The sequence below is a fragment of the Gopherus evgoodei genome, chromosome 3, assembly GCF_007399415.2.
Source record: "Gopherus evgoodei ecotype Sinaloan lineage chromosome 3, rGopEvg1_v1.p, whole genome shotgun sequence".
In the NCBI taxonomy this organism is placed as follows: Eukaryota; Metazoa; Chordata; order Testudines; family Testudinidae; genus Gopherus; species Gopherus evgoodei.
Window position 1 is genome coordinate 49,869,811 of NC_044324.1, and position 24,368 is coordinate 49,894,178.

A 24,368-nucleotide genomic window follows, 5' to 3' on the forward strand; every position below is an offset into this window, starting at 1 on the left:
TGTTTGGCAATGCAGGGTTTATGTTGCATTCCATAAGACATCACTACTTCCCCCAGTGCAACAGGGGGCCCTAAGAGAAATTAAGTTTCTCTTTTAGGCATCCGACGAAGTGGGCTGTAGCCCACGAAAGCTTATGCTCAGATAAGTTTGTTAGTCTCCAAGGTACCACAAGTACTCCTGTTCTTTTAGGCACAGTGCCTCCCAGTCCTCCCACTGGGACTATGCACTCATGTTCTATCCCCTACTCTGGGCATGCAAATAGCACAATCTAGTCCTTAATTAAAATACTCAGATACCACAGTGTCTGCATAATATAAGCTTAGATAGACACAGACAGGCTGTCAGTCAGAACTCAAGTCACTGCATGTATGAGTAAAAGCAGCAAAGAATCCTGTGGCACTTTATAGACTAACAGACGTTTTGGAGCATGAGCTTTCATGGGTGAACACCCACTTCGTCAGATGCACATTCACCCACGAAAGCTCATGCTCCAAAACGTCTGTTAGTCTATAAGGTGCCACAGGATTCTTTGCTGCTTTTACAGATCCAGACTAACATGGCTACCCCTCTGATACTTGACTGCATGTATAAGTATGAGCCGTTCCAAAACTATTTTCTGTTTTAATTTCTTACATCAGATTCATGAACGTATCTAACATGCCCACTTCTTTAACAATTCTGAAGTAATCATCATCTTTATTTTTTGGTAGTCTATGGTTGGCAGTGGAAGCTGGCAAAGGGTCAATGCCCAGGTTGCAGTGAGATCTCCTCGCTATGCAGTGTTTGATCTTGCAGAAGGAAAATCATATGTTTTCCGAGTCTTGTCAGCAAACAAGCATGGCATTAGCGAGCCTTCTGAAATAACACCACCAATTCAAGCACAAGAGACCATTGGTAAGACAATATAGTAAATGCCGCTGATACTTTAAAAATGCAAATAAAGTATACTTTTAAAAATTAAAGTGTGCATTATAATCAAATTGAATTGTATAAACAGTTGTATTTTTAAGAATTTCACAAGAATCAAGGGTAACCGACATGCCACGTTTTTGTAGTATTTGGGATTCTGCATAGCTATTGCATCTCCTTTTGCTGGGTAATTGAAGTGTTAAAATGTAAAATTAATTTCAGTTGGTTGTTCTTCAGCAGTGCTTATTAATGTGAATTTTTACAAAAGTAGGACTAGATGTCCTGGCCAGACTCCAGCTTAGGTAATTATAGGCTACCTTAATTTCCCTGTAGTTTCAGTTAGATAAAATAGCCTTCTCTTCCATTCCTAATAACCCTATTGAGGATTGTTGCTGGTGCAGAATTCCAGTTTTTCACAGGTGGCTGCATTTCATTGATAGTTGAAGATACATTTGCACACACAGTGGCTACTTTTCAAAATTCACCTAAATTATATATTTGGATCCCACAATTACACATGCAAATGGGAATTTAGGGGAGCAGTTACCTACTTTATGTTCAAATGTGTGGTTGTGTACTCAGTTTAACAGTGGTCACAAACAGAAAGCACCAGTTGGAACTCAGATATCACAGTATTTTAATATATTTACTAAAGAATAAGAAGCAACTGTATTATTTAATATGGCACAATATAGTAAATGCTAATAGATACTGACTTATATCAACCAGGGTTTTAAAAATTCAGCTAACCATCTATAAGGTAATTTGAGATAATTTGGGATGAAATAAAAATATTTTGTGTTTGTACTTCTACAGCAGCTTTGATTTATACCTACTTAATAAACATAAAATACTTAAATTGTTTCCCTGACATTATGGGTGCCTCAGGCACTGTTGTATCTCGGGTCCTTTCTATTTTCTGCCTGTGGCACAAAATAATCTAGTGTTCTGTGAGCTGTAATACCATGGTCTAATTTTGATTATTGGGTCTATTGGATGCTGGGTGATGTTGGTGGACTGTAATGTACAGGAGGTCAGTTTTGGTCCCTTCTGGCCTTAAACTCTGACTCTAAATCACAGAACACTCCCTTGAAGTAGGCAATAAAAATACTGGATTTATTTCACCCCGCCCTAAAAATCAGCCACACCTAGGAACTGCTGAACATAGCACAGTCACAGTTTGGGACAGGAAGTGAAAGATACAATTTCAACTGAAACTGCAAGAACATTTTAGGTAGGCAGAATTTAATTACCTGAGCTGGAATTTGAGGTTAACCTTTCTACCATTCAAGCTGCAGTACTGTGTAAATGTAAGGTATAGTTGTATTTAAATACTAACAGACCACAAATTGTGTCCATCTTCTTTCTTTAGTTTTGTGTTGCTTGCTACAGTTCTGGCTACAGTCACTTGATCCTCTTACTTATATTGCTTTGTGAGCTATTATTCACTGCTGGGTGAAATTTACTCCTGTGCACAAGCTCCATCCACCCACTTATCCATCCACCATATTTTGAGGCCATAAGTGGGAGTTACTTGGTGCATAGACCTTCAGCACAGAGGTGAATTTCACCTCACTATAAAGATATTCAGGCCTCCATTCAGGGTTTAAGTCTATCTATATCCAGGGAATCCATCCCTATTTAATGAAGTTCAGTTAAGCACTTGCTTAACTTCGCGAGTGTGCTTAATTGCTGTAATGAATAGCAATGCTTTTGTAAATCAGGGCCTTATCAGTTGTTTTGAAAGTAGTTTTTCTTACTGTCTTTGCTTTTGTAGTCTTTGTACTTTTGGAAGTTTCATTTGCTTCTGATAGGTTCAATACTACTACAGTGGGTGCATTTAAAACATTTCTTCTGCTAGTATTCATTGTAAGGGCAAGAGTTCGTTCACATACCGAGAGACTCCTTCAAAGAGAAGAAACTTTAAGTGAGACTACTTTATAAATTTAAGTAAAATCAACAAAGCACTGCAGGATGTAATAGGAATAGCCAGGCATATGAATTACTTACAATACAGGAACCATGCCAATGTATCACATAACAAAATTAATAGAGAAAGTCCTAGCTAGTCAGATTTAAATGCTGGAAAGTATACAATGCTGTATCTAGTTGAATTAGTCACTACTTGTTTATATATCCATTACTATAAACATAGTGAACCTTTTATGATTTCTGTTTTGCATAGGTGTCCCATCTGCTCCTGGTCGTGTACTGGCAACAAGAAATACAAAAACATCAGTTGTGGTACAGTGGGACAAGCCAAAACATGAAGAAGATCTATTTGGCTACTATATTGATACTTCTGTGGCGGGAACAAACCACTGGGAACCTTGCAATCACAAACCTATTAAATATAATAGGTACTGGTAATACCTCTGTGTAGCCAGATATTTTGAAATCTACTGCATATTAATATACTGTTCAGAGCTGGTTGGAAACCTTCTAACAAAACATTTTCTGTGAAAAATGTCTATTTTCTGGAAATTGAGGTTTTTATGGGAAATGTCCATCTTTGATGATTTTTTTTTGGGGGGGGCAGCAACTAAAAACTTGAAAGCTGAAAAAAAATTCAGATGGTTGAGCAAAATTTTTTGTTTTCACTGACATTTTCCTGTGGATGAAAAAGGCATTTTCTGACCATCTCTAATAATATAGCCTATCCTTTTATCAGAAATCTATGTCTATCCCACCTGTAGTAAGTGGCATAGAACATTAAATCATTAATCTGCCTTAACAGATTATTTAAAGTGAAAAACAAATATTTGATTTCTTTTTTTTAAAAATCAGGTTTGTGGTTCATGGTTTGACAACTGGAGAGAATTACATCTTCCGTGTAAAAGCTGCGAATGCTGTGGGAGTCAGTGAAAATTCTCAAGAATCTGAAGCTATAACAGTACAGGCAGCCCTCAGTAAGTGTGGTTCTGTGCAGTTCTGCTTTGCATCTCTTTTGTGGGTTAAAATTTTGATACCAACTAACTCCTATGGTCTCATTTAGAATAATAGTACCCTTTTCAGCCATGGAACATCTGTGTTGAAGTTTACTACCATGCATTTGGCTGCTGTGCAGGGAAAAGACAGCGTAAAAGAGGAAAAGAAAGCTTTTTTTAATGAAAAACATTTTAGAAATATAGGACCAGATTCACCCCTATTCCCGGGCTGCTTTGTGTTGCTAAACTAGCCTGTGACAGATTTCTAATGCTCATTTAGGGCAAATCAGCCTACTAGTCAATCTGGTCCACCAACAAGAGTTTCAGGTACTACAAGGCTACACCCAACAGAAAATTGTTTGATTGCTGTAACAGCCAAGGCAAACACCTCTCATGTCTCTGACAGCCAGCCTCAGATGCCTTCTAGTGGGTTATTTATTTGTTTATTACCCTTACCAAACCACCATCACAGTCATATGCAGCAAGTCTATTTACAGCTTTTCCTATTCTCCCAGAAGAGAGAGAACTTTTATCCTCCTGAGATCATTCTTCTGAGCTTTGTTAGCCTTTTCCCTTGGACTCCTTTTTGGTGCTTTTTACTAGCCTCTCCACCAGGTGGGATAATTAGCTCTTTAGCTCATAACCCCCCAGTCTGCTTAGGCAATTAAGTACTCTCCTCCTCCATCAGGCCTTTCCTAGTAGAGCTAATGAATGCTTAAGTGATCAGAGTGCTGGATCGGCTACTGGCTGACACAATTGGATCAGTAGGTTTGATGGACACCCAGATTTCCTTTTAATACAAAATACAGTTGGGAAGATCCACATCGTCTAGCATTCTGCAAGCAAAGCCTCAATCTAAGCAATCCATTTCTGCCCTTGGTTGCATGTGCACAGGTCCTTTGGCTTGAATAGGCATCGTACATGCTTATTGGAGGGCATAATGGCTCCTTGGGCCATAATGCACAAACACAGGTAAACTATAATATCTATTTCTATTCTGCCTTTGATTCCCCAGTTGCATTCACGGCCTTAAGACTTGAATGAAAAGTAACAAACATGTCCTGCACTTGGAAGATTAATTTGATTTAATAGTGTATTCTTTCAATAAGAAAAATTTTCAATTAAATATTTGAACGTGTTCTCTTTCGAAGTTGTAGAGGAAGGACAATCAACATTGCTTTCAGAAATAATCTTTTAAAAGATTTGCATATTAGAAGACTTTTTCTTAACCTTTGATATTTTATTATTGAAAAAAATCTATTCTATTTGATTGCTTTAGGAGGGAGTGTACCTCATATCGGTAGGTAGTCAGAAAGCATGCTTACATTTTGTTTACCTTTAGATTCTAATACACCAGCACTTTTTAACGTTGCAGCATCTTTTCTAAGACATCATTGCAGTCACTTAGTCAGAAGACATAAAAATAAAATAAAAATCACAGATTTTTTTGGAGTTTGTTTTCACATTTTATTTGAAGTTGTTGGTTGCATGGGTATGTATTATTTAACACTTCACAGTCTTATGGTCCAATCTTGCAAACACATACACATGTGAGTAGTGCTTATTCACATCAGCAGTCATAACTGGGAACTTAATGGGAGCACTCTCATAGCTGAAGTGACTTGACATATGTGGATTTGTAGGATAGAGTCCTTGTGGATCGAGGCTTTACATTGGTAAGAATTCACTGATGCTCACTACTATTTAACTTGAAGTGGTAATAGCAAAAAAGCCCAGGTTGTTTAAAAAAAAGCCAGACCCCCTCTGTGGTGCTGAGACATTTCTTGAGATATGTTTCACATGCTTTATTACAACTGGCTGTGAATGGTACTCTGGAGTTTCATCCATAGTTAGAAAAGAACAAGGCCTGTCTTTGCTGATTGCTGTCAGTACTTCATGATGATCACAAATACAGCTCTAAAAGCAGAGACTATATTGTGCTGCGGGTAGATATTTTTCTAGTCTTTTAAATGTGATGAGCCAAATAACTCAGCTGAAATGCTCTGGGAAGCTCAAGGGGAGGGAACCTAGCTAGCACTACTTATAGAACTACAGATCCGGGAAGGGGTACCTTTAGCGAAGGTTATGATCAAAGATGGCAAATGCAAGATAGTGCTAGGGGATGGTGCATGCTAGGCCTGTTGAATAGGTGTAATAAGCAGCACAGGAAAACAATCTCACAACCCTCTTGCAAGCCCTGGAGGGATACCTGTTAAAGCCAGGAGCAGGCATAATGCCTTTGGGGCTGGGCCGGTGCAACCATTTAGGCACCTAGGATGTCACCTAGGGTGCTGGCATTTGGAGGGCGCCATTTTCTTCGGCAGTAACCATGGTGGCCGGATCTTTGTCCACTCCGGTCACCGCCAGCATTTAGACTGAGTGAGCTGGGGCAGGGGAGCGCGGGAGGGTCACATGCAGCAAGTAAGGGGGGGGGCGGCATGCAGGGGAATTCCCCGTCCCAGCTCACCCCTGCTCCACCTCCTCCCCGAGCATGCCGTGGCCGCTTGCAAGCCTGGGAGGCGGGAGAAGTGAAGCGGCCACGGAGTTCTCGGGGAGGAGGCGGTGCGGGGGTGAGCTGCTTCACTTCTCCCGCCTCTCAGGCTTGCGGCACTAATCAGCTTAGGTGCCGCAAGCCTGGGAGGCAGGAGAAATGAAGCAGCCACGGCGTGCTCAGGGTGCTCCTGCTCGGAGCAGGGGTGAGCTGTGGTGGGGAGGCCATGCCTCAGGGCAGAGGGGGGGAGCTGCCGCAGGGGAGGGGGCACCTCAGAGTGGAAGAGGGGAGCTGCCAAGTGTGGGGGGATGCCTCAGGGTGCAAGGTGGAAGTTTCACCTAGGGACGAAACATCCTTGCACCGGCCCTGCTTTGGGGAAAAATCACGAAGAACAATGTCGCTTAGGTTTGTGGCATCTTAACTGAGCTCACAGCAGTGCACATAGCAACCTCAGTTTGAAGTACATGCTGGAAGATTTCAGAATCCTTGGTCAGGAGGTATTTTCATTAACATCAACACTGCTGAAAACCCTTTAATGTTGAGCGAGACATCCTTGCACCTATTTGAACATTTCAGCATATCAGGAATGTGTTGATCCAAACAGCCTTCTGTTCCATTCCATTCCAGCTATTTTATAACTTGCATTGACAGCATTATTGCCAAGGAATGCAGAACCTGATAATATTGGGGCAGACATAGCAGCAAAAACTCTTTTGACAAAGGGGCTCTTACTTGCTCTCTGTTGTTCACCACTGACATGTCCAAGGTATTAGTCATCTGAAAGTGAATTTTTATTACGATCCTTACAGACCATTGCCTAGATGCAGTAACCTGTAGCCATATGCTATAGAAGAGAAGAGGGGGAAATGACCATATTTCTTCTAGCTGTTGTGTTTTGAATACTGTACTAATACTCAGTACACTTATTTTCTTGTAGCCTGTCCATCACATCCTTATGGCATCACGCTCCTTAACTGTGATGGTCACTCAATGACTCTTGGGTGGAAACTGCCAAAGTTCAGTGGAGGATCACCAGTCCTTGGTTATTATATAGACAAGAGGGAGGCTCATCACCATAACTGGCATGAAGTCAATTCTTCCCCTGTTAAGGAGAGAATTTATACGGTTGGTATTATTTTACTCTTGGACAATTGGCAAAATTTTACTTGTTTGAAGGGACACTACTAAAAATGGCTCAGTCCCCTCAACTGTGTGTTGTGAAGAGCAACAATACGTGACAAACTTGAGAATTGGGGTGGAGAGGCATGCAGAGGGGAAAGGTAGCAATGCAGTACAATCCTCTGCCCCCCGCCCCCTCCCAGACCTAGAGAGGTGTGGCTGGTTGAAGGAGTGAGATTTGAGGAATAGGTTGGAAGCACATTTCCTATTCAGGGCAGAGTAACTTGTGATCTAAGAAGGTGTTATACATTATAGTGCATTGATAAGTGCAACCTCACTCCCCCACCAGGTCTTTAACATATGGTGGAAGGGCAGAAGCATGTAACTGAGCAGGCTACTATGCTGCCTGTAGTGTGGGAAGTCTGGAGGGAGAACACAGATGGGCCAAGATCAAAGGGAGCAGGCCTGTCCTTTCTGTGGATCTCTGCCCTCAACTAAACAGAAAAGCATGCCCCGGCCCTACCACTTTGCCTCTGGTCCTGTTTCCAGGGCAGAGCAAACTCTGCTCTAGAGCAACAGAAGGTCATGATTGATTGATTGATTAATGGTACTTCCCATATTGTATGAGGTGCTTCCCAAACAGAGAATAGTGCATGGCTCATGCCCCAAGGAATTTACAGTCTGAAGACAAAGAGAGAGATTGGGTGGAAGGGATACGGCCATTTAGTATGAAGGTGGGGCTTCACCACACATTTGGGTAATATAAGGTTAAATTTGTACATTTTTATTTATTTTTCAAAATTTCTTTCATTTGAAGCATCAAGGATTGGCTACAACTAGAGATAAGATACCTGTTGGGGTGAGCCTGTGGTCTGAGATGGTAAAGAGATTCATCTTTCTGAGATCCCTGGCTGGTATCTTGGTCACATACTCATGGTCAACCTGCTTGGCAGATTTCAGGATGGGAGGGACCTTTCCTCTGGGTCAGATTGGTAGCCATGGGAGGTAGCCTTTTTTCAGAATGGGGCATGGATCACCCTCTAGGATCATCTGGGCATGCCTCATCTAATCAATTCCCTGCCATGGCAGGGGAGTCAAGCTTTGGTGGCAGCTCATCTCCTGTTCTCTCCCCATGGCACACAACGGTGTAGTCCACTGAGGGCTGAAATGTTTTAGTCTAATCCAAGATACTGGACTCCATATAAAAGTAACTGGGTGAATGTAATGCAGGTGGCCAGATTAGATGATATAATGGTACCTTCTGGCCTTGAACTCTATGAAACTATAATTTAGAAATTATTCCCAAATACTCCTCAAAATTATCAGTGTGAGTCCTCTAATTTCCCCATAAGCCTCGTAGCAGGAGTGAGTCTTTAGGGGAAATATTAATGCAAAGGAGGCAATAGCCTTGCTGATGAGCTCATGCAAGGAGCCAGCATGGGAGACACAGAGATGTATGTGTGAGAGCCGGGGCCAGCTCCAGGCCCCAGCGCACCAAGTGCGTGCTTGGGGCGGCATGCCGTGGGGGGCACTCTGCCGGTTGCCGGGAGGGCGGCAGGCGGATCCGCTGGTCCCATGGCTCCGGTGGAGCATCCGCAGGCACGCCTGCGGGAGATCCACCGGAGCCGTGGTACTGGCAAGCGGCAGAGCCCTCCCCGCGGCGTGCCGCTGTGCTTGGGGCAGCGAAATGGCTAGAGCTGGCCCTGATGAGAGCTGACAACTGAAAAGAAATGCAGGCATCACTGGCTGAGTGGCCAGAGCAGGGGACATTGGGAAATGAAAGAAGGGCAAAGTTAGTCAGGGCATTAAGTTTTTTTTTCTTCTATGCATTTGTAAACAAATGTAAATTAAGAAAAACAAATTAGTCTTTAATGAATTTGGTATCTAAGGTCACAGTCCTCCAAGTGACTGTGCTTGGATGTAGGAGTGTATCTGCGTGCAGCCATTTGAAGGATCGAAGCCTGAAATACTGATTGAAATAAAGGAAACAAAGCTTTTAGGCACATAACATATTTTTGATGTCTGGTAAGCATGCGAGTCCCTCAGATACTTAGTATTAGAACATAAATAGATAGAGAGAAACCAGGAAATCTATGGACATTCATCATTTTCCTGGATTAAATAATTGTACCTTACTCCATAAATATTTTTTGCCCTTAATAACTGCAGGAGGGTTAAATAATTTTTATTGGCAGCACTAAGTTCTTATGTTGTTAGTTACTTTATATATTAAGAAATACTGGCTAAATTCTTTTAGCGCCAGGCATTCTCCTAGCTCAGTTTGGTTTTGCTTTGATCTTGTATTTGACACTAGTTCAGATACACTTTCAAGCATAAATCTCTCTATTCCCATCAAAAATTAAGTACTACTTTAAGATCCTTCTATCATCTCCTTTTTCTCAAAGACTATTGACCTACTTTCTCTAACATTTGTGAACATCTAAGATCTTCTAGGCCCTCCACAGTGGTGCCTGCCACTAGCTGAGCTTTTCCTTTCACAATTTTAACAGAAAATAAAACTGGGAGGAAATCTGCAGGGTCCGTGGTGGGTCCAAATGCAGAACCACCACTGTGATTGTGCTGCTCAGAGGGGCAGGCCATAGGGAGACTCTGGGACTTTATGGTCTCCATAAGCTGCAAAGCTGAGCTCATACAGTGATGCGCTCACTGCAAAAAGTCAGGAGAGTGACAGAGATATGGCTAGTGGCTCTGGCTTGAATCTGCTGGCTACCAGCTGTGCCCTGCTCATCCCATTCCCAGTGCTAGCTCCTCCCTTTTTATTATCTATAATATTTAAAGAAAAGAAATAAAAGCCCTATGCAACTAAGTAAAACTGAGGAAAAGTGCCCAAACAAGCCAAATGCAGGATCTGAGTTATTTAAATACACTCCTCTCCCAAGGGGTTTATTTCCTTTTCCCTTAGATTTCTATTATCTGCCCTTTCCCCCCTCCCACTCCTCAGGGTCTGTCATTATTTCCTGTTTTGACCTTGTGCCCATGTCTTACTCAGCTGAGAAGTACGGCCTCTCCAACACCCCGGGATCAGTCAATAAGGCCTACCTGGATCTTGGCTCTGACTGAACACAGCTCTTGCTCCTCAGATATTCCCCTTTGTGAGCAACTGGTTGGGGAGAGGGCAGAAGGGCAGAGAGTGGGTATAGGTGATGGCGATGATCCTCTTTCTTGCTGGCCTAAGTAGCTGACCACTCATGAGGTCACAGTAAGCACCGCCTTTTCCAGAGCTGCAGAAATGTATTTCCCGTTGTAGCAAGAGGAGGGAAGAGGAGGAACTGCACTTCTAAAAGGTGTATGTGTGAGGGACAGTACTAAAGCTGATTGTGTGGTGGCAAAAGCTGTGCCTATATGGGCTCTCTTCTTTAGATTGTGAGATCCTTAGAGCAGGATCTTTTACTTCCTTGTACAATTTATGGCGCTTAATAAGGATTAAATCAATCAGTGAATAAATGTAGTGTTGTTGTTGTTCTTACATTTCCGAGGCCGTGAATAAAAAGTCATAAATTTTCATGTATATTAATTTGTCCTTGGCTGTTTTGAAAAGGTAGAGGATTTGACAGAAAACTCCTTCTATGAATTCAAAGTCGCTGCCACAAACCTTGCTGGTATAGGCCTTCCCTCAGATCCCAGTGAGCACTTTATGTGTAAAGCCTGGACCATGCCAGAACCTGGTAAGTCTATTAGTTCTTCATAATACTCAATTTAATGCAAATTCCTTGCAACACAGTCATTTTGAAATCCCAGTATGAATATATAAGGAAGGTGTAATTTTCTTACAAGGGTTCCTGTCAAATTGCTTCAGTAGGATGTGTCTGATTTTCAAAAAGCTAAACTAGAAGTGTACTAAATTTGCTGATACACTGTGAGTGGATGAGATAGCTCAGGTGATATGAAGTGTGTCCCTACAAGGTTTGAATCAGACACTGATTGGTGGTGAACAAAAGTCATTGTCACTGGATGGCTGCTCAGTGTCCTGTGTGAAATGAATTGATGCCTTCAGTCAATTGCAAGTGAACTGATATCCATATCACAATAGACACCTTTACAGATGCACCCGTTACAGGCAATCCCAACAAGCAGGTGATCTCTAATAAGGCAGTTTATAAATAGGTTGACACAGGAAACAAGCCACTATTAGGAAGGCTATTGGCAGTGTCTAGCAAAGATGAAGGGAATGATCTAGATCCCACTGAAGTCAGTCAGGGTATGTCTGTGCTACAAAGAAACCACTGCACCAAGTCTCAAGCCCTAGTCAACTGACTCAGGCTCACAGGGCTCAGGCTGAGGGGCTGAAAATAGCAATTTAGATGTTCCTATTCGGGCTACAGCCCGGGCTCTGAGACTCTCTTCCCTTGCCAGGTTTCAGAACCCACGTGGGAATGTCTACACAGCCCTGCAGCCCAAGCCCACAAGCCTGAATCAATTGACCTGGAGTCTGACTCAGCACCATGGGTTTTTCTTTGCAGTATAGGCATACCCTTAGGGTATGTCTGCACTACAATAAAAGACCCATGGCACAACTGTGGCTGGCCTGGGTCAGCTGACTCAGCTCAGGCTGCAGGTCTAAAAATTGCTGTGTAGATGTTCGGGCTTGAGCTGGAGCCCGGGCTCCGAAACCCTGTGTGTGTGTGTAGTGTGTGTGTGTGTGTGTGTGTGTGTGTGTGTGTGTGTGTGTGTGTGTGTGTGTGTTGGGCAGGGATGTCTCAGAGCTCAGGCTCCAGCCTGTGCCTGAACATTGACACAGCAATTTTTAGCTCAGCAGCTGGAGTCAATTAGCCTGGACTCTGAAAATCGGTGCTATGGGTTTTTTATTGTAGTGTAGGTGTACCCCTAGACCAGTGGTCCCCACCATTTTCATCTGGCGGGCGCCAAATGAAGGACCACTGTGGCGGTGGAGCACTCACCGAAATGCCGCCAATATTCAGCAGCATTTTGGTGGCAATGCCTCTCAATGACGCCACTTGCCGTCGACAAGCGACATCATCGAGAGGCGTTCCCACCGAAATTCGGGAGCAACGTCTCTCGATGATGTCACTTGTCGACTGCAAGTGGCGTCACTGAGAGGCGTCTCCGCCGAAATTCAGGAGCGACACCTCTCGATGACATCACTTGGCGACAAGCGTCATCAAGAGGCGTCCCCGCCGAAATGCTGCTGAAATTTGGCGGCATTTTGGCAGGTGCTCTCCCGGGGTCCAGGATGCGGGCGCATTAAGATGCCCCCATGGGCGCCATGGTTCCTGGGGGCACCGCGTTGGGGACCACTGCCCTAGACTCTTCCTGTTGACCTCAGTGGGCATTGTGTTGGACCCTAAACAAATACAGCAATAAAAGGCCCTATTTGCGGTCTTAACAGGACAGTGTTATGGCCCATTGGCAAAGTATTGTGAGGAAACCTGCAGTTCTGCTCACCATTGTCCTCAAGCTTCAGGCTTCAAGACTGTTAATCACAATCATTAAATTCACTTTTAAAAAATGTAAATGAGAAAATGTTACTGGTCCAAGATTCACAGATCACAAATGCTTAACCCATGTAGGACTATAAAAAGTAACTCTTCTTCGGTTCTTATTGGGGAGCATTCAGAGCAATAATTTTGACTCCAATTTTATTTAATATCAGGTTCTTTAGTGAAGGGCACATTTTGATGCCCTCATTCACATTAAGTAGCACCTTCCTTCATGAATGGTCCCATTGACTGCCTTACTGGATTAATTTTCTCTGGGAAAATTTAAGCTGTTTTTCCTAAAACTGGATAAAAATTCTCCCTGACTTCAGTGTGGCTCGATGGAGTGTAAGTCAGAGAATAATTTTTTGTTTCTTTTTATTTTATATATGAAAAATAACTTTGGACTGGAATGAAAAACATTTAGCTAAATTCTCCATTGATTTATACAAATCCTAACTGTTGGTTTCTATGATATTGCAGTGGTGTAAGTAAGAGAATTTGACCTGGTGTCCATTATCACGTGAGATTTTTACATTCTTTTGTAAGTACTGAGGATCAAAGTGACATCAAGGGGTAGTTACTCTTCTGAATGGGCCAAGTACTGCACTGATTTACTCCCGCTGAAATCTTCCACAAAGTCAGTGGAATTATCAAGTGTGTGAACTAGGAAGGATTTTGCCCTTTTGAGTTTATATCTAAAAATAAAATAAAAGGTGTTTGCAGGAAACAAAGAGGAAATAGCATTCATTTCCATGATGAACTGCTTGACCTTTTGCGCTCCGCAGTATGATTGCATTGTTCTCATTATGCAGTTAACTGAACAGGTGGTATTACATTTCTTCCTGCTAGAAAAAAGTCTGTTAAAATGTTCTCCAAACCTCTTTGAAAGTAGTGTTAGAAAATTGCTTAGCAACAACCAAAAGGAGGAAGTGTGATTTGAATTAAGATGGAGTGAGAGTCTGAGCCTTTTATGCTTATTTCATAAAGAAATTCCAGAAAAACATACATGTCTACCACACACCTGTAATTGCTGTGGATATTGGAAGTGCTCTTACACATTTTGAAACAGAAGTGAAGTTCTTCTACAGGTAGGACAAAACCCAATGCAAGGTTTCCAGTGTGACTGACCAATTTCCATTCCAGTTTGTAGGGGAATAGCTGGTGTCCATTTTTTTTCTGCAGAGTCCCAATCTTAGGTATATCTGTGAGCCTCTATGAATTTACACTGTTAGCTAATGAATTATTCTACATGTATTAGAACAATGAAAGATCACAATGTCTACTGTTAGTATAGGGTCCTCTTCATCAAGTCTCACATGACATTTTTCTTCCACCTTCTAGGACTTTAGCAAATACATCTGCCTATTGGAAATGTAATTAGAAGTGGCCATAAAGACATTTATTTTGGGATTTTCAAGGGACCCTAAGACAGTTAGGAATCGAACTTCAACTCCTTTAGGCTCCTTTTGACAATCCCAGCATTACATTTACATGAGAAATCTCTTACTTGTACTCACTGGTCTGAAAGAGGTGCCCAGATTTATAAAGAAAACATATTGGCTAAATTTACCAATGGAATTGTATGACAAGGTTGCCTGAGACAACAGAGGACTAGACTTGATGACCAAAGAGGTCCCTTCCAAGCCTATGTTTAGTATTTTATATCTAATGGAGAATCACCCCTTTGTTGCTCACTAATGATATTCTTATGCATGTCTGTAGAATCGTATCACTATAGAATTTCATGCTGGTTATTTATCATTATTGAAAGTCAGATGGAATGGAGAGAAACACTAATTTATTCAAAAGGACCTGTCTTTGTTCTGTGTTTTTGAATGGTAGTTGTATACTATTGTAGGTTTGGTCTGTGTGATAGAAAACTGATGCGATTACTGTTTTGTACTCTGTTAATAAAACTGAGTTTGAACATTTTTATGTATAAAGAAATGTAAATTGTGTGGCACCAGAACAATTTCAGTGAAAGAAAAAGTTGTGGTGGTGAGAATATAAGCCTTCAAGGTACAAAGACACAAAAACACACATATACGGCTTACAGTGTAAGGAGAATTTGAGTGCCTACTATTTTAATAGTTCTTTGTCTAAATGTCCTCTTGAATTCCCTTCCTTTAGGGTGATCGATACCCATCCTCAGACTGAAAAGTGATCTTCTGTCAATGCATATAGAGCAGGGGTCAGCAACCTCTAGCATACGGCTTGCCAGGGTAAGCACCTTGGCAGCCTGGGCCAGTTTGTTTACCTGCTGCATCGGCAGATTCAGCAGACTTCGGCTCCTTCTGGCCACAGTTCGCTGTCCCAGGACCATGGCGGTGGCGGGAAGCCGCGGCCAGCACATCCTTTGCCTGCGCCACTTCCCTCCGTCTCTATTGGCCTGGGACGGCGAACCGCAGCCAGTGGAAGCTGCAGTCCATTGAACCTGCTGACGCAGCAGGTAAACAAACAGGCCCGGCCTGCCAGGGTGCTTACCCTGGCGAGGAACTTGTCAGAGGTTGCCGATCCCTGATATAGAGCCTGATTCAAATCCCATTAAATACATGCAATATCTCTTACTGACTTTAGTGGGCTGTGGATCAGGCCAGTGGCTCCTGTTTCATGCTCACCAATAAAATAGAAACAATAAAACTGAAAATGGAGTACTGATGCTTAATCACGATTTGATTCCAAACTCAATGGAGCAGCCTCGAATTTGAAATAGTGAATTAAAATAGCAATAAAAAGAAGCACCTATCACTCCTCAGAATATTTTAGAGGGCATGGATTTTCCAGATGAATAATTTAACCTCAGAATGAAACTACTGGGGTCCAGATAACAATGTGCACTTTGGAATACTAACATTACTCTTAAATAAGAGAGGAGGTGCCATATACAGCTTTCGTGAGCTGACATAGACATAGGCATTTTAACCTGGGAAAGGACAGCAATATATACAACTTCTTTTTCTAAAGGGGGAATTGAAACCAACCAACCAAAAATAAATAAATTGTACGTTCCTCCCCCGTCCAAAAGAGCCAGGTTGTAAAATGTTATTAAGTTTGACTAATTTTTCAATATTCAAAATGTTTTAGGACCTGCCTATGATCTGACATTCTGTGAAGTTAGGAATACATCACTGGTACTTCTATGGAAAGCACCTGTGTACAGTGGTAACAGTCCCATTACTGGGTATTTTGTGGACTATAAGGAAGTAGATTCAGAAGAGTGGACCACTGCTAATGAAAAACAAATTTCACACTGTTACTTAAAGGTAACTCTTCATTTAGTAAATGGTTGTTGTAGTTATTGTTGTTTCAATGAAAAAGCAACCAAACAAGAAAACTTGGAGGTGAAAACCTGGCCCCATTGAAGCTAATAGGAGTTTTACCATTGACTTCAATGGAGCAGGATATCACCTTTGGACTTCTGCTAACAAATTCTTATTACTCAGTTACAGAAATTTATGTATTTAACACAAACTTCACTCTATTCCTTTTCAAGGTTAATGACTTACATGGGGGCAAAACCTATGTTTTCAAAGTCCGTGCAGTGAATAAAGCCGGTATAGGCAAATCATCTGATATTTCTGAGCCAGTGCTTATCGAGGCAAGACCAGGTATGAACTAAATTATGTTATCTCTCATACACAAAATGTAGATATAATTTAGAAAATGGTGTAAACAGTACTGTAGTAGAAATAAGCATTCCAGGAATTCAGGATAGAATAGTGGAGATACTGAAAAACTTGTCAGTTTGATCTGAGATAACCATATCTGCTGATATAGTTATCAGAGTATTGGCAGTGTGTCCTTGTACTTCCTTTTACTTACTGAGGGAAATACCTGGATTACTACAAATTCTGAGATTAGCTAACTGTAAATCTTATTTAGTTATTTAAAGCAACTGGAAAGCTTTTAAGCACTGCCTTATCTGTTAAATCTAATTATGAACAAAACATTTACAACAACCACTATTAGTACTAACTACTGTGGTAGGTGTTGAAAGGACATGTGTTATATACAAATGTATTAAAAAAACCATTTTGTTACCATGTTGCTAAATAATTAATAAGGCCACATTCTGCTACCCTTGTTCACACTGAGTAGTATTCCACAACTAGTCTCGCTGATTTCAGTGAGTCTGCTCATACAGTAAAGTATTGCCTAATTTGAGCATGAGAGGCATAACCTGGCACACTGATTAACACTGCAAGAATTTTTAAATAATTTAGTTTGTGTTACAATTTATGTTACTAGTTTATTTTTAAAGTTTACAGTCAGTTTTATTTCATAGCTTAGTATTACTAAGCACCCATTATTTTTAGACTTCTGTTTTTTTGTACATTATAAGGAATCCCCATTCTAGTATGTTAAGCAAATCACTTCAATGCATGCTTAAATTTAGGAATGTTCTGAAGTCCGTCTCTATTCAGCAATGCATTTAAGCAAATGGTTGACACATTGCTGAAGAAGAATGGATTTAAGTGTGTGCTTAAGTGCTTTGCTGAGCTGGGGCCTTGAAGAATAAATGCTGTTTCCTGACTGCTGTGTTTATGAATTGATTCTTAATTTTCAGGAACCAAGGAAATTACTGCAGATGTGGATGAAGAAGGTAATATTTACCTAGCTTTTGATTGCCCAGAAGTTACAGAGGCATCAGATTTTACTTGGTGTAAATCCTGTGAAGAGATTACTGATCTTGATAAGTTTAATGTTGAAACAACTGGAGAGCAGTAAGTTTTGCAACCCTGTATAAAGGCACTAGAAGTTTGTTCTTGTAAAACTTTGCCCACTTGTGTCAAATCCACTAACTGTACATATATATTTTTTAATGTTTTCTTTAGTTCTAAGTTGTACTTCAAAAATCCTGATAAAATGGATTTGGGAACCTATTCTGTAGCTGTTAGTGACACAGATGGCATTTCATCCAGCTTTAAAATGGATGAGAAAGGTAAGAGCACTATTATTTAAGCACTGCCTCTCTTTATCTGTAGTGCTATATTAAGAAAACAAGATGTACAAGCAAAATAGGTAATTTCATAAGATGTTACTTATTGTTCATGACAGTAAAGCACCTATTCTATTTTGTGCAGAACAAAATAAATATGCACGAACAGGCATTTTGGGAGTGGCTGTCTATTTTCCTGGTTAGCATACAAAGGAATTTTCGCATTGTGTACTTAAGGAAATAGTTAATTTTAAAAAAGATAAAGGTTGTACACAGTATTGATTTTCAAATTTACTGTAATGCTAGGATGCAATAAAATCTGCAAAGAAACAAAACAAAACAATTACCAACAAAAAATCTAGTAGTTTCAATTGCACTAGCAATTCAGTTAAACTTTGGAAAATCCAATTAGCTGTGTGCACTATTTTGTGAATGTATGTCCCTAATTCTACAGTTAATGTACTCTGAAAATCAGGTCCATAGTATGTTTCTTTAATAATCAACCGTGTAGTGGCTAATTAACCTAAGCTCTAACTCATTTTGGATAGTGTATAGGATTTTAATAGTTTGAAAAATACAGATACAACCTCTGGAGTTAAATGTATAAAACTAGGTTGTAAGTCTAAGATGCAGAGTTGTGATGGGAAAGAAGGAGGAAGAACTATATTAGTTGAACAGCAATGTCTTGAGATATTGGGCCAAATTCTCCTCTCAGTTACCTTGATGTAAATCTGGAGTAGCTATGCTCTACTTCACTGGGGTTGCCATTATTTAGTGTGCCCATCACCATCCAAGGGAAGCTGGGAGGGTGAGGGTATTGGAGAGGTTCACTTGCTACGTTTTAGCAAAGGTCACACCCATACTTCCTCCAGTGATCTCCTCCTGGCAGTTGTTGTGGTACTTAGAGGCTGGTGATCTGGCCTCACCATTCCCAGTCACCCTTTTATGCCATTAGCATAAAGATGCCATCAGCAGCTTCAGACAGCTCTGGCTGTTGTCCCCCAAATACACTTTGTATTTTACGGCTGCCTCTTGTGTGGGTGCATCTATATATGACTCAGCATAATTTGGCCCCTAGTCTTCTTCCTACTTTAAGGCAGGCTCTGCTATTCAGGGAACTTTCCTACTCAATTTTATTTTTTTATTCAAAAGCTACATTCTTCTCTTTCTTCAAATATTATCTGCCTACTTTCTAATAACTGATTCATAATGCATCTTGAGACCTAACCCAAACCTCACATTTTACAGCTTTCAATTATTGTCATATAATGTATACAATTTCTTTTAAGCATCTAAAGCTGATCCAGAGCCCACAGGATTCAACTGGAAACTTGATTTACACTCAAAATAAATTAAAGGTGGGTGGGATCAAGTATTAGAAGTGGGACATTCAGTGGAACTTGTGCCCCCAGGACTCAAGCTAAGTCACTTAGCTCGTGTACACTGCAATCAGAGGTGCAATTGCAGCTCAGGTAGATGTACTCCCACCTGCATTAATCTAGCTAGCACTGAAGCCAGGATGGCACAGGTTAGAAACACAAGTACACGCCTAGGTAGACAGAGTGTGCTTGCACAGCATTTTGTGAAATATACTGAAAAATGATCTCATTACAATTTCAGAAGATATGAAAAAATCTAGCATGGGATTTTCAAAAGTGCCTAAATGACTGAAGCCCATTGAATGTAACTGGATGTCAGCAGGACTTGTGCTCCTAAATCAGTTAGACACTGAAAATCCCGCTCCTGGATTTTTTTTCTTTTCCTTTGAAACTGCAATGAGATCACCTTGCAGTCTGTCTATTCCATGAGAAACACACTTGAACCCTTTCAAGAGAGCTTTCATACCATATATTAACTTTCCCTTCTCTGTCCTCCCAATCCTTGATTATAGTGGGGCAGTAGCATTACTATAGTGAAGACTGAGACCCATTTACTCTAACAGCTGATTTTTCTAAGTATTCTGCAATCCACACCTTTACTCAGATGTTTCAAAAATTGTTGTGCCTGTACTCGACCACTTCATGTACTCTGCACAAACTACACCAGAGATGCCAGATTTTACTACCCCTTGACCCTTGTCCTAGCTATTTCTCTGGAACATCACTAGTACTTACTTCTGCCCTGTAGTCACTGTTATGTATGCCACTGGACTGCTACAGATTGCCATGGCAAGAAAAGACTGTTGTGCCCCTCTACTTATATAATTGATCTAACTCAGCACAGAAATGAAGGATCCATGATCCCTTTGGGTGTAGATGCACCTCTTCTCCTATCACAGTGTGAACTGGGGCAACCTGCTGTAAGTAAGCTTAGACCAATCAATAAAGCTGTCCCTAAAACCATGAAGGACAGCTGGAATCCACACAGACGAGTGAGAGAGTGAGAGCTACAATTCTGTATGTCACAGCCCGTTGCAGGGGCAGGACTAGTGTGTACCCTAACTCTGTATTTCCTGGTATTCACAGGCGTAGGTCTAGGGGCACTTGATGCTCTAGAGTGATGGTCAACCTTCACTCTGAATTAATGAAGTTGTGGGGCACCGAATAGCCATTATTAATCTGTCTAGCCTTAGACAACCCCAACTATCCATACTACTCAAGATGTGGTCTTATAAAGGAATATTTAATTTATCACTGTTATTATTAGTTTTAAGTTAACACATATCACTTATCCATCTGTGCATCTAATTTATGTTTAGTGGGCCCATCACCATAGCATATGTGTGCCACCCGAACACATTCCTAGTTTTCTTTGCTGAAAGTCATGCATTATGACACAACCCTGGTGGTATTTCCCCCACTAAACTTAAATCCTTTCTTCCTCTGCCATGACTAACATTGATCATTTTACTTTTTGTCTGCCTTTCCCGTATGTATCACCTTACTTATTCCACCATTGAAAATAATCACTTAGCTGTCCAGCCATTTCCCAAAACTAGATTAAATCCTTCTGCAACTTTGTTAAATCCTCCACTGTGTTCTAAAATCCTTGATCATTTCCTCTTGTCTTTATATTATCTGTAAATTTTGAAATGATGCACTTAGTTTCATCCTCCAAGTCCCTACCAGTAATAAATATGCTAAGTAGGATTAGTCCCAGGTCCCAGCTAAGTGGAACCTATCCTGGTACACAGTCTTCATAAGGATTTAGTGCTAATTGAACCTTTATTACCAACCAGCTCTTAATCTAGCTGTCTTAGCAAAGAAACCTTTTGGAAAAGATTCTTCAGTGAGCCGGGTCAGCAGATAAAGAGGGTGTTAGATGCAGGTTAGATGCACATTTCCTATATATCTTTAGTGTAAATCCCATAGAAAATCTAAAATGAGTTTTAGCTCCATGCTTACATTCTCATACATTTTAAAGATGAAAATTTACTAAATCCATGGACCAGAATATTAAGTTTTTCCTGTCATCTTAAATTTAGCTTTTGAGACCTGAATTTTCAGAGGTTTTTGGAGTATTTTTCCCACCAGCCATAAGCAGATTATTTATGCATCGATACTGATTTGTACACTGTTTTAACAGTTGCATTTTGACTCTGTCAGAATAAATTAATACATGAAACTTTTTCATCATTTCAGAGCTTGAACGTCTGATGACACTAAGCCGTGATATAAAGAACCCAAGTAAGTAGAACTTCTGAATTTAATAGACAGTTCATGAAATAATATAATTACACACTGATGGCTGTGCTCCCCAAGGAGTCCTCTTAAGACAATGACAGTCTTGTTTTTCACAGCAATATTTGCTTGCTTCTCTTTTGATTAATTTAAAACAAATATTAGCTCTTATCTGAGAGCAATCTCCATCACTAAAGAGTCTTTTGATGTTTGTCCATGTTTAATACTGGCAGGGTGTCTATTATGCAAAATCCTCCAACACTGCATTAAGGATGTAATGGAGATTGTGCTCTAACTCGTAGAAAGAAGCTTTACTGTACCCTTCTGATGCATTTTAGAATTTTGCTTTTTATTCTTCTCTTCTTGCTCACAAGGGTTCATGCATTATTGACTTTTGCTTGCTTTTCTTATTCTTGTAGCAATTCCTCTGAAATCAGAATTAGCTTATGAGATGTTTGATAAAGGAGAAGTTCGTTTCTGGGTTCAAGCTGAGAGTTTGTCACCAAATGCCAGCTTCAGATTTGTTGTTAATGATAAAGAAGTTGTAAACAGTGATGTAAGTACATGTGGAAGGCTATAGTTGCTTTTATGTCACTTTTGCATGTGAATTTCTTAAATCTGCATTGTCTACAATATTATTAATGTTGATATGTTGATAGTGCCTGGAAGGAATGTCATTGTGCTAAGTACTATATACACATCTCATAAAGTAACAGGCCCTGCCCACAAAGAGGTTATAAGTTAAGCAAATTATGAGATATGGAAGCTAGGGATAAATGGACAAACAAGTGATAGGGAGAACAAGGTAACACTGAGGTAACCATACTTGGTATAATAAGCACCAGTCATGGTATGCCTACTGCTCAGCCATTGCCAAATATTTTGTAGGCCTCACAGCACATGTAAGATTTAAGAAGGGATTTGAAAGAGGACAATGTGGTAGCTGTGCAGGTGTTTTAGCGGAGCTCTTCCCATGTGTCGGAATTTTTATTATTTATGCAGAGTATTATTACAACACTAACTTAACCATAAATTCCTCTATTAAATCCAAAGCTGAATGTTATTTACAATTGCTCTAAACATGCCTAAAACTCTAGATAATAAGCGATTTACTACATCAGACCAGTAACAGAACATATATAAGCATTTAATCAAGATACCAAGAAACAGGCTAAACTCAAGGGTGCTTAAACTCATGCTGGTTGGCTTCATCTTGGTTAGGCAGGTGTTAGCAAAGGACCCTTTCAGAGTTTACTTTTTTATACCCTTTAACAAACAAGTGATGTCATTGCCAATTGTTCTGACTTTAGCTAAGCACAGATTAAGCAATATTTTATAATACATGAAACAAACTCATATAACAGATTATTTATTATACCTGGGACCCAGTTTACCCTGTTTTATTTCTATTACTTCAGCCCAAACCTTAAATAAGATAACAGTGATATTTTGAAGGGTCACTATATATTTAACACCACAACTCTTCTTTCTCATGATCTCATTCTTTTTGGTCACGTCCTTCGGGCCTGTTGCTAATATCCTAACTGAATTTAAAACCACAGTTCACCCAAATCTAATATGGGCCTAAATTCCTACACCAGGCATAAGAGGCAGCGTGGGAGAATACTGCAAAGTGCTTGAGGGAAAACTGGACTAGTGGGTAATGAAGGCTGGCATTGTTGGTGGAGCTGAGGCTTTCTTCATCTTTTTATTTTCTATAATCAGGGTGTAAATTGGAAGGAATATGTCTTTAAAAATAAACATGAGGCAAGATGAATGACTATACAACAGTGATGGGAAAATGTCAAAGGTCTGGAGTTTGGATTTGTATAAACATCCAAACTGTACAGTAGAAGCTTATCCTAACCATTTGAGATGAAAATATCTGCCTAGGTGTTTTAAGGCCTAATACAGGCCTGCACAACATGCGGCCTGCGGGCTGCATGTGGCCCACGGAGGCTCACTGTGCAGCCCGTGACGGGGAATCAAAGGGCTCTGGGTTGCCCGCAGCGGCGGGGAGCCCAGAGCCCTTTAAATCCCAGCCACAGCTGGGATTCAAAAGGCTCTGAGCTGCCCGCAGTGGCGGGGAGACCAGAGCTCTTTAAATCTCAGCCACAGCCGGGATTCAAAAGGCTCTGAGCTGCCCACAGCCACAGGGAGCCCAGAACTCTTTAAATCTCAGCCGCGGCGGGGATTCAAAAGGCTCTGAGCTGCCTGCAGCGGTGGGGAGCCCTGAGCCCTTTAAATCTCAGCTGCAGCCGGGATTCAAAAGGCTCTGAGCTGCCTGCAGCGGCGGGGAGCCCTGAGCCCTTTAAATCTCAGCCATGGCTGGGAATCAAAGGGCTCTGGGCTGCCCGCAGAGATTCTCGGCTGCGGCTGAGATTTAAAGGGCTCTGGGCTCCCCGGAGGCTGCAGGCAGCCCAGAGCCCTTTGAATACAGGCCACGGCTCCAGCAGATGGGCTGGGGCTGGGATTTAAAGGGCTCGGGCTCCCCTCAACGGCAGGAGCTCTGGTCCCTTTAAATCCCTGCCTCAGCCCTGCAAAGCTCTGGGTTCCCCCAGCCGCTGGAGCCCTGGGCCCTTTAATTTGCCCCTGACAGCTCCCAGACAACTCTTCAGCTGGGAGCCCCTGACTGATTTAAAATCAAGTATCACCTCCCCACCCTCAACCTTTCTTTTTGGCCCACAGCTGTTTTGGTGGGGGCGGCACTGGGGAAGGAGGGTTTGTTTCTGCAGGGCTGGGCGGTGCTGGGGCGGGGTGTTTCGGCCCTCAGCTGTTTTCTTTGGAGTAATGTGGCCCTCGCAGCTTTACGAGTTGTGCAGGCCTGGCGTAACAGAACTCCCACTGAAGTCAGTGGTAAAATTTCCATTGATTTTTTAAGGGAGTTTGATTGGACCCTTGCGC

At 41.3% G+C, this 24,368-nt stretch overlaps 1 protein-coding gene across 1 annotated transcript in view; it reads left to right on the forward strand.

Moving 5' to 3' along the window:
* Positions 1-24,368, forward strand: part of MYOM2 (myomesin 2) — a 133,345-nt gene that overhangs the window by 63,973 nt on the left and 45,004 nt on the right. The window contains exons 15-25 of the mRNA XM_030555564.1: positions 711-894; positions 3,095-3,269; positions 3,697-3,818; positions 7,265-7,452; positions 11,006-11,132; positions 15,990-16,168; positions 16,399-16,513; positions 17,473-17,629; positions 17,741-17,847; positions 21,426-21,470; positions 21,884-22,020. Of these exons, the coding sequence (XP_030411424.1) occupies positions 711-894; positions 3,095-3,269; positions 3,697-3,818; positions 7,265-7,452; positions 11,006-11,132; positions 15,990-16,168; positions 16,399-16,513; positions 17,473-17,629; positions 17,741-17,847; positions 21,426-21,470; positions 21,884-22,020 (1,536 nt within the window). The remainder of the gene's footprint in view (positions 1-710; positions 895-3,094; positions 3,270-3,696; positions 3,819-7,264; positions 7,453-11,005; positions 11,133-15,989; positions 16,169-16,398; positions 16,514-17,472; positions 17,630-17,740; positions 17,848-21,425; positions 21,471-21,883; positions 22,021-24,368) is intronic.